At 40.2% G+C, this 11,420-nt stretch overlaps 1 protein-coding gene across 1 annotated transcript in view; it reads left to right on the top strand.

Moving 5' to 3' along the window:
* The window catches only part of PTAR1 (protein prenyltransferase alpha subunit repeat containing 1), a 50,994-nt gene that overhangs the window by 28,097 nt on the left and 11,477 nt on the right, over positions 1-11,420 (top strand). Inside the window, exon 5 of the mRNA XM_018555634.1 lies at positions 7,112-7,325. Within this exon, the coding sequence (XP_018411136.1) occupies positions 7,112-7,325 (214 nt within the window). The remainder of the gene's footprint in view (positions 1-7,111; positions 7,326-11,420) is intronic.

The raw sequence follows: 11,420 nt of genomic DNA, 5'->3' as shown, positions 1-11,420 counted from the left end.
ATAATTATATGTACAAGGCCCAAACTGTTGTATGAGTCATTTAGCTAAGCTATATTTAGTAATAGTTGATAAGCTGCTGTTTGGTGCAATATACAGCTCAACACATTTGATTTTACGGTGAGTGCTCCTGTTGAAGTACATTGCAGGTCTCGTCTTAGCAGACTAAAGTGGAACTATGAGCAAAAGGGAGAATCAACAACAACAAACAAAAAACAATATATGTAATGAAGCCTGTCAATAGCATTAAAGGGACCCTGTTGCTATGGTTACCTTTTCCACAGGTCGTTCATGTCACTAGGGTCTCCTGCAGTAAAGTGGAGGTCAGCAGCAGGAGCTATTGAAAGCTGCAGGGGACCTAGGAGATTGACACTTCTGGGGGTGTCTATTTCCCAGTGCACTTTGGGGGCCATCTCTCATGAACCTAGTGGCCTTAGGTAGCGTGGGTGGTAGTAAAGGTAAGTATATCATTTCTCCTTTTACAAGGTAGGCTTTTGCTGGAAAACATTACTATAGTGACAGGTTTGGTTAACCCAATTAGGTTATGCTTCATAACACCGCAAATGTTAAAGCTTTTTAAAATATATCATGTTCTTGCAGTCATTTCTTATGCAGTCTTTTTGATCTGTAATGGCTTTAATAGTCTTTTTATAAGGCAACATGGCTTAGGTTTAGTTATGTTTTCATCTCTGTTTCACAGTTTATATATGGGCCAAAAAACTTCACATCTGCTTGTATGCTCCAAACCTGCAGCTAGCTCCACAGAATAAATGAGCATGCTTTATTCTATAGGCCGGCCTTTTATTGATGTGCTTACTTTAATTGACTTGAAATTCAGGCTGTTTGGGGCCTGTTTAATTGGTTGCAATCTGAAATGATTTCTCCTGAGAGTTATGACGTTTAATAGCTTCCTGTCAAAGTCTCTCTGTGAGCTCATTTCATTTGATTTTTCGGTGGGCCACAGTTGGATTAGCTGCTCCCCCACAAGATAACTTTCCATTTGGTTTCCTAGGGAGATGTCATCTCCAGAGGACCTAAAGCACTCTGTATCCCAGGCATTTAGGTATTTTCTTGTTTTCTCCCCTTTTTTTTTTTTTTCCTCCATAGAAGTAAAGTTGATACAATTCCAAGTTTCTAAGCACCATAGGAAATAATTTATGTGATAGAAATGAACTCTGAGATTTTATTGACCAGTGTAGCAGAAGTGAATGAATTAACTTTTCAAGGTTTCTTGGGGAGTATCCACTGGAGAGAGGTCATTTATCAAGTCCAGTGAATTTCCCCATATGGCCATAGTGTGCTTTGTGATATAATAATAAAAATATCAAAATCTTCACGGTCAGTGAAGACTTTTTTTTTTTTTTTTATTTCAATATTGGAAAATTATATTTGTTGAAAAACATATTAGTTTTATGTGTCCTGCTTTAACGTTCAGGCCTGATTTATGTAGGGTGTCTTAGTGGTTAGGACAGATTTGTACAACATAGGATCTGGGCTCATTTTCTGAAAAAGTGTGTCTGTGTATTGAAACTCTATTGGATGCTTTTTCAAATATGGAATTGTTATATGTGTTTTATTTTTTTACCTGTGAAAAAAACATCTGATTTCATCTGTAGGAATAGATAACTTAAAAGATGTAGCTGTTTATGTGAAGGAAGTACCCAGAAAGCACATACTTTCTCTTGGAACCAAGTACTTAGTGGAGAGTGGGCAGGTAGGTAGGGTTAAGTTAGTGTGCCTTAATCCTATCACCAACTTAAAAATTGCAAGTAAAAGCACAGAAAATTAAAGTATTAAAAAAAGGTAAATATTTTACTGCCAGTGTTTTTCCATGCCCACAGCATTCAAAGCTGCGGCCGGGAAATCCTACGGATTCCCAGGCAAGAACCTGCAAGAACACCTGTCCATGGATGTTTGCAAGTAATCGTACTTGATTACTAATAAGGCGTGTCCACTGGTTCACATGTATGTTATGTGGGGGTAGAATATGTATATTTTTGAAACTATACATTTTTTTATTTTCTTTTTAGCATTACTGTCAGGGGGGCGTTGGAAAAAATGTGGGGTCTAAACAGATCCCTGATATTTTGCTTTTGAGACACAGAAGGAGTTTGAGGACACAGTCCTCAGTCGTTTTCTCTGCCCAGCACTTTTTTAACAGGAAGCGCTCTGTACAGAGCCTTTCCTGACCATTCACAATCTAAGGAGATAGTATTTGAATGAATTGTTGTCATTAGCAGCTTGTCAGCTGCTATTGACAGCTATTCATTTATGCAGAAGAGTCAGGGGGACCCTTCTCCTAAAAGTTTATGACCACTGGAGCAATTATGAGCTTTTATAGCACAAGGGTGAATGCAGCCGGCGTAAGGTGTACTGACCTCGAAGCAGTTCTGTTTCAGCGATGTCAGTGGCAGTTAAAGGGACCATACTGTTGATTTTGTACACATTTTAGTTACTATTGCAGTGTTTAACGTAAAGTAATTTTTTTCTGTGACTTTCATATTTCTTCAGGTTTCTCTTGATATATTTTTGTGCTCGTACTAAATGAAGAAATATGTAGGTTAAACTCTAGAGACAGGATAGATTAAAGCATATCTAAAGCCAAAACTTTTTCTTGATTTTACACTATCAAATAAAGGGAGTTAATTCTGCAATGGATGGGTTCTGCAGCTACCTTCAGTTGATTGGACACTGACAAGTCATTCCAAGCTGTAGGACAACCCTGTATAACCCCTCCTACTCCCAGCATGCCTCAGTGTTTTGCTAGTGTCCTTAAGTGATGTCCTTTGAGAGAAGTACATGCTTTTTTTTCTGCACTTTACTGCTAAAGACTCTTCTAGCAGGTTTTCCGTAAAAGCTGCTAACAGCCACTGCGGCACCTAACAGTAGCTATCTGGATTGGTTTCCTCCTCAGCAGAGCCTTGGTAAACTGTATTGCAATGTGCTTAGGGCCCTAATCCTGCGTTAAGAACTCTTCTTGGCACTGGCAGTGTGTCTAGTTGCTGCAGGATGCTTTACTGGGCAATGGACTGTTGCAGTGGAGCCCTGACCCTGAACACTCCTTTCAGCGGGCATGCCCACCTCTGGGGGTGGTAAGTAAGGGTACAAAAAGGAGAGGATTAACCCGTTAAGAGGTAACGGGTTAGTAGCGGTCAGCTTAGGGATCCGGACAAATCAATTGATTGTAAAAAATATAATTTTATTGAAAAAACATATACGATTGCACATTGGATTCACTAATTACCATTAAAAACATTGTAGAGAACATACAGTCATAAATTATATGTGGATCGATCCTCATTAACATTAGCCTTGAATCCCCACCGTGGGGGAAAGTGACCGATATAGCTATTGCTTCGGTCTCTTTTCCTGCATTTACTGCTCGCATGCGTGTCAACCTATGTGAACTACAAAAATCGAGGGGATGGTCCCAAACATAGGAGAGAAAAAGGGGGGGAGAAAAAGAAAGATTTTCTTCTGGTTTCCCTGTTCAGATATAGTGAAGGAATCTATACAGATCTATGATTGCAACACCAACTTTCTCTGCTTTCCGTTGGATTGTAACAGGTATTTATAGATGTTGCTTGTTTGTTTGATGTTTCCTGTGTAGATGTCTTCTTCTTATTTCGTAGAAGTTTATTTTTACTTTTGCTCCCAAATTATTTTGCCTTTTGTTTTCTGTTTATTATTGGAATTTTAAGTTCTCTGCCGTGTGTGCAATTAACTCCTTCCTGCTCATCAGCAAAGTGTTACTCTAATTAGAGTGGTGAGGTGTAACAAATCCTTTTGTTTTGAGGGGAGGGGAGTTTTCTCACGGACAGACTATCACTGGATTATCATTAATTAGCCAAACGCCTGACTTTTTCTTCTCTTTCTCCTTGTATTTAGTGTTGAGTGTAGATGTTGTAAATCTCTACCTCTGAGTGATATTTAAATGATGTCCTTAACGGATATATATAACAATTTTTATCACTCACGTTACTGTAGTTTTCTCAAAGTCCGGGCGGTTTGGGGATTTTTCCAGTCTAATTCAATCGTCCACTTAGGTGTGGGCACGTCTCGCTATTTCCTCAGGGAGATATCTGTTGTTGTCTAATCTCCAATGGTAGGTACGAGTGGTGTCTTTACTTCGTGGATCTTTTGAAGTCTCCTGGATATTCACGATACAGTCTGTCCGTCTGTGAGAGCCACCAGCCCCAATTTCGGATTTTACCAAGATTGGCGAATCTTTAAAGTCAGGTTTTCAGGATCATATATCCACTTGTAGTATGGTTACTGCACAGGTCCTGACAAGGTCCTGACGAAGCCCCGTACAATGGGAGGGGCGAAACGCGTCGACAGACAGATCAAACGTGCAGTCACAATACTACTAGTGGATATATGATCCTGAAAACCTGACTTTAAAGATTCGCCAATCTTGGTAAAATCCGAAATTGGGGCTGGTGGCTCTCACAGACGGACAGACTGTATTCTGAATATCCAGGAGACTTCAAAAGATCCACGAAGTAAAGACACCACTCGTACCTACCATTGGAGATTAGACAACAACAGATATCTCCCTGAGGAAATAGCGAGACGTGCCCACACCTACCCAGTTTCCCCGAAAATAAGACCTACCCTGAAAATAATACCTAGCTGTGACCATTCCTAGGGCCGGTGGTGGCATAAGGGGGAACTTGAAGAGCCGCGGGAGAGACTCAAGGTGCCGGCGAAGCCAGCACTAGAGGAAGCGAGGTGGCAGCGGAGGGAGCAGATGCCTCCGCTATAGCGCCGACTCCTGTCACAGGCGGAGTGATACCAAATGCGCTCCGCCTGTGAGTGAAAATGCGCTTTGCTCATTCTGGTTACCAAATTGCTCTTGGAAAGGTACGGCACCCCTGATTGCCCTGATCATCCTATTCGTAACTTTGCCATTTTGGATTATTTAATTTGGATTTGCATTAACTTTGGATTGTTATACATTAAAAAAAAGACCTACCCCGAAAATAAGACCTAGTGTGTTTTTTTGAGCCACAAAAAATATAAGACAGTGTCTTATTTTCGGGGAAACACGGGTAAGTGGACGATTGAATTAGACTGGAAAAATCCCCAAATTGCCCGGACTTTGAGAAAACTACAGTAACGTGAGTGATAAAAATTGTTATATATATCCGTTAAGGACATCATTTAAATATCACTCAGAGGTAGAGATTTACAACATCTACACTCAACACTAAATACAAGGAGAAAGAGAAGAAAAAGTCAGGCGTTTGGCTAATTAATGATAATCCAGTGATAGTCTGTCCGTGAGAAAACTCCCCTCCCCTCAAAACAAAAGGATTTGTTACACCTCACCACTCTAATTAGAGTAACACTTTGCTGATGAGCAGGAAGGAGTTAATTGCACACACGGCTAAACCGAAGTCAGTGGCATTTAACACCAAACAACAGAGAACTTAAAATTCCAATAATAAACGGAAAACAAAAGGCAAAATAATTTGGGAGCAAAAGTAAAAATAAACTTCTACGAAATAAGAAGACATCTACACAGGAAACATCAAACAAACAAGCAACATCTATAAATACCTGTTACAATCCAACGGAAAACAGAGAAAGTTGGTGTTGCAATCATAGATCTGTATAGATTCCTTCACTATATCTGAACAGGGAAACCAGAAGAAAATCTTTCTTTTTCTCCCCCCCTTTTTCTCTCCTATGTTTGGGACCATCCTCTCGATTTTTGTAGTTCACGTAGGTTGACACGCATGCGAGCAGTAAATGGAGCAAAAGAGACCGAAGCAATAGCTATATCGGTCACTTTCCCCCACGGTGGGGATTCAAGGCTAATGTTAATGAGGATCGATCCACATATAATTTATGACTGTATGTTCTCTACAATGTTTTTAATGGTAATTAGTGAATCCAATGTGCAATCGTATATGTTTTTTCAATAAAATTATGTTTTTTACAATCAATTGACTTGTCCGGATCCCTAAGCTGACCGCTACTAACCCGTTACCTCTTAACGGGTTAATCCTCTCCTTTTTGTACTAGTTCATTTTGGTCACGGATCGGACGTAATAAGCAATTGTGTAAATATAATCAGGGCAATTATAATCAGTCGGATCTCCAGGAAGGAACACAACCCCTTTCTACTGGTAAGTAAGGGGTTGTCCCTAACCTGGTAGCCTTTCCTCCTGTGTGTGTTTCATATTTGGGGTTCACAATGGCATAGAGGTTGACCAATTCCCTCAAAAATTTGAATTTGGCACCATTTTCCATGGGGCCATAGGTGGCCAACTGCGCATGTGCCCGTCATGTTCCTTTCTGGAGCACGCTGTACTGGCCACATATGCTGCGCCTACTGCACCTGTGATTCTGCACTGTAAGGCCTGGTTCACACCTGTACGTTTTGCAGCGCGTTCAACGCTCTACAAAACGCTCAAACGTGAAAATCCCATTGTTTTCTATGGGTATGGTTCACACCTTGCCGTATTTCAGCCCGTCTGAACGCGCTACAAAACGGCCTATGCCTGAAAAGGTACATGAACTTCTTTGCGGACATTTTGTCGCACGTTTCCATTGGGATACAGCCAAGTAGCCCTCGGAAACGCGAATCGCGGTAAAAACACGCGACAAACGCGCATATTCGATACGCCTAGGTGTGAACAGAGCGTAAGGGAGTCCAGATCTCTTCCATCTCTATGCTGGGTTTCTGCTGCTGCCTTGTCTCTACAGGCATCCTCCTCTTTATTGTGAGTATACAGCACTCTCACCCTCAGGCAATGGTGGATCATAGGCACAGGGAGGCGTGGGCATCAGGCTCTGGGGCCTCGTAGCCTAACAATGATTCTGGGAAGGGTTCCGTCCCTCCTGGGAATGCTGAATCCGTTAGCCCTATGCTATGGTGCTCATCCTCCCCTTCATGCCTTGCCTCAGGGCACCCTCCTCTAACCTGTCTAGGAATTTTCTTTTTTTAAATATACTTTTTTTTAAATAGCTCATATGTAGATGAATGTGCTATGGTCCTGTGAAGATGGCAAAAAATACTTTTTTTTTAAAAACTATGATTTTAATAGTTTTCGGCTAACTACTTTTATATAGTTAGGTAATTGTATGTTTTATGTGGTTACAGGAGGTGGGTTCTACTGCGTTTTCTCCAGGAGCACATTTCACCCTCAATCGCATCTAAAGAGGGAGCATCTCATACTCTTACAGAGCAGGTTCAGGGAATTATACAAGAAGAGATGAATGTTTGCTGTGAAGCGGCAGGAAGATACCCAAGTAACTACAATTGCTGGTCCCATCGTATCTGGGTTCTGCAGCACCTGGGAAAGCTGAATATTAAGGTATGGACCGATCATGCAAAGACAAAATATGTACAACATTTTAATGATTAAATGTAAAAAATGACAGAGCAAATACGATATATAGACGAGACAGATATTTAGTGAACATGTTGGCTATATCTTAATTCAAAATGCTACAAGTCCCATTAATAATCAGTGGCCTATAAGCTATCGCATGACTTGAAGGCTGCAAAAGAGCATGTCTGCATATTTGTGACTTAAAGATGCTCTAAAAGGCATTCTAAAGCAATTATGTTACATTGTGGGAAGTTGAATTGTAGTTCAGATTGCAAGCTTAGAGTGGTGACACAAAGAAGTGCATATTCACAGAGCATGCTATGGGCATCTTCAGTAAGTAGGTTTACAAATTTCTAGATTGATATGGTTATTCAGAGTGGGATAGAACTCCGTATAGAAATACATATTTATTTGTAGTTTTTGATCATAAATACCCTTTAAACTTCCCATCATGACTCCTTTTTATGTCAAATGGGGCATGATTTAAACTGGCATAAAGATTAAGTGTAGTAGTGAAAGCCTTTGTGCTGTACACAACACTACTAGGTCAGGGGTGCCTGATTCCTGACACCCGGGACATGCTTTTCTGGGTGCCGGCAGTTGTTTTAAAAAAAAATGTCTACATGTAGCACTGCTGCAGGCAAGCAGGGCTAAATGTGGAGCAGGGGAGGCGCCGCTCGTTTTGTACAAGTACAGTCGTCTAGGTCACTTGTAGCAGCTGCTTGTCCGCCCTCTGCTCGATCTTCTGTATTAGAAGGCAGGCTCCATAGAGAGAACCTGTCCCCTGTTCCCCTTCAAACGCTATCACATAGGGGCTTGTTAGACTCTGCGTGATAGCAATAAAGCAAGGGTGGTCTGAACATGGACCTTTTGCTTCATTATGCAGTATCATGGATGATAGTATTCTGTGACTCACTAAACGCAGAGATTACTTGATACACATTTGACTAGAAGGGGGTCACATTTTTCATGATGACTTCAGATATCACTGTTTCGATCTGCCTGTATATGTAATTGCTCCTGTATTTGTATTTTGTTTGGCTATTAAACTGAACATGTGCCAGGATTATCAACACTAAATCATTTGCATTTTCTAAACACGCATATTTAAAACAAGCCCTCATTCATCTTTGTATCTAAACATATAAGGATTGTGAAGAAATTAAAGTAGAACTATGGGCAAAATATCAACAATTACATATATGATGCAGTCTGTTGATAGCATTAACACAGCAGTCTTTGTTTTTATAGTCATACCTGTAACATAGATGAATTACTTGTTGATGCTGCCAGTAAATCTGTTATTTTTCAACTTCCTTTAACAGACAAGTTGTCCAGCAGTAGGGGCAATTTCTAGGAAAGGGAAGGTGAAAACTTGTGCAAAAGTTCAGTCTTTACTTGAAAATAATACACAGTTCTTGTATAAGATGGTTGTTCTTGTGCTTTCTATGTACATCAAAGTAGGCGTCTTTCTCTTTTTGATTGTCTTAATGATCTGATATTTTTGATTTTGATCATAAGTTGATTTGACTTATCTGCTGTTTACTGGAACTTTACAGATTTCACTACTTGTCACTGTGTCTTAAGCCCGATTTTTTTTTTTTTTTTTGCAGAGGTTTCATAAAAACAAAGCATCTATGTCAAAGATTGAAATGAGTATAAGGATATATGTATATGCCAAGCCTTGTATTCTATGCCTTGAAGCCATTTTGAGTACATTTTCCTCCCACACAATGTGGCAAATTGATGATTTGCTCCCCTGCAGATTTTGTAAGTTTGCCCACTTACAAAGAAATGAAAGGTCTATCATTTTTATCATAGGTGTATTTTAAATGATAGAGTCGGAATATCAACCAAAAATCCAGAAAAAACACATGGTACAAATGTTATCAATTGAGTTGGAGTTCAGTGAGTAAACTAAGTATTTGATCCCCAAGCAAAACATGACTTAGTACATGGTGGAGAAACCCTCGTTGGCAAGCACAGAGGTAAGACATTTCTTGTAGTTGGTTACCAGGTTTGCACACATCTCAGGAGGGATTTTGGTCCACTCTTCTTTACAGATCTTCTCTAAATTCTTAAGGTTTCTTGGCTGTCGCTTGGCAACTCGAAGTTTCAGTTCCCTCCATAGATTTTCTATGGGATTAAGGTCTGGAGATTGGCTAGGCCACTCCATGACCTTAATGTGCTTCTTCTTAAGCCACTGCTTTGTTGCCTTGGCGGGATGTTTTGGGTCATTGTCATGCTGAAAGACCCATCTTCAGTGTTCTGGCTGAGGTAAGGAGGTTCTCATCCAAGATTTTACAATACATGGCCCCATCCATTGGCCCTTCAATGTGGCAAAGTCAGCCTGTACCTTTAGCAGAGAAACAGCCCCAAAGCATAATGTTTCTACCTCCGTGCTTGACTGTAGGGATGGTGTTCTTAGGGTCATAGTTGGCATTTTTCTTCCTTCAAACACGGCGAGTCAAGTTTATGCCAAAGAGTTCAATTTTGGTCTCATCTGACCACAGCACTTTCTCTCAATCCTTCTCTGAATCATTTAGATGATTCATTGGCAAACTTCGGAGGGGCCTGTACATGTGCCTTCTTGAGGAGGGGACCTTGCGGGAGCTGCAGGATCTCAATCCATGGTGGTGTATTGGGTTACCAATGGTTTGTTTGGCCACTGTGGTCCCAACTGCCTTAAGATCATTCAAGGGCTCCCCCCGTGTAGTTCTGGGCTGATCCCTCACTTTTCTCATGATCATACTTACCCCATGATGCGAAATCTTGCATGGAGCTCCAGACCGAGGGCAATTGATGGTTATTTTGTATTCCTTCCATTTATGAATAATCACTCCAACAGCTGTTTCCTTATCACCAAGCTTCTTGCTGATGGCCCATTCCAGCCTTGTGCAGGTCTACAATCTTGTCCCTAACGTCCTTTGACAGCTCTTTGGTCTTGCCCATGGTGGTGAGGTTTGAATGGTAGAAAGAGATTCTGTGGACAGTTGTCTTTTATATACATAACGAGTTGTCGTTAGGAGCCCTTTCTTAAATTGACAGGACTAATCTGTGTACCATATAGCCAGTCTGTGGGAGGAGCCAGAATTATTGTTGGTGGGTAGGATATCAAATACTTATATTACTCACAGAACTGCAACTCGATTTGATAACATTTTTATCGTGTTTTTTATGGATTTTTGATTGATATTCTGTCTCTATCATTTAAAATACACCTGTGATAAAAATTATAGACCTTTCATTTCTTTGTAAGTGGGAAAACTTACAAAATCTGCAGGGGATCGAATCATTATTCTCCTTGCCGTAATTCAATGTCTGTAGTCTGACCACAGGTGCACTTTTTAAGGATTAGTTTAATTTATTTTCTGTTGCAAAAATGAGGTTGTTACAGTCTGCACCAAGGTAATTTCCACAGCTGCTGCATATAGTCATATCAATAAGTTTTGCCTGCTGAGTAATGGTCTCCAATGGATAGTGTTAAACTGAACTGATGCATCATTTTTTTTTTCTCTTTGTATTGGCGCTTTGCAGTTCTAAAGAAATGCTAGCTCACTTTTCTTTGTCCTGGGGAATTGAAATTGTCTTCTATTAAAACATTTCTTCTCTCACTGGTGAAAAATCTCTTGGGATCTTTGAAGGTTCACTAGAACGTATCTGAAAAACAGATAAAACAGATTAGCAATATTCTATAGCAAAAGAGGAAAACATTGTTTCCCGCCTAGAGATGAAAGTGGTGTGAATTGTTTTATTTCCCCTCCCTTTGGGAAACGTGTCCAGGATCAGAGACATTGCACATTTTATTCTGAAAATCCCATTGGAGCTTTACGGTGATATAGGATAGTTTTAGAGATGTTTGTTGTGCTGTCATACAATGATGTTTTTTTTTTTCAACTTTATCATTTTGCAACCCTCAAGTACTTGTTTTACTTTATGTATCTGCAAGATATATTACAGTAAATCCTATTGCCTACCTAGCATTTTCGACAGCCCAGGATGAAGTTCCTCAATATGTGTGTGTGTCTCTATATATACAGTGTGTGTGTGTGTGTGTGTGTGTGTGATATATATATA

Source organism: Nanorana parkeri, unplaced genomic scaffold, assembly GCF_000935625.1.
Source record: "Nanorana parkeri isolate BGI_ZX_2015 unplaced genomic scaffold, ASM93562v1 scaffold206, whole genome shotgun sequence".
Classification (NCBI taxonomy): Eukaryota; Metazoa; Chordata; class Amphibia; order Anura; family Dicroglossidae; genus Nanorana; species Nanorana parkeri.
This window is presented reverse-complemented; position numbering and strand designations above follow the sequence as displayed.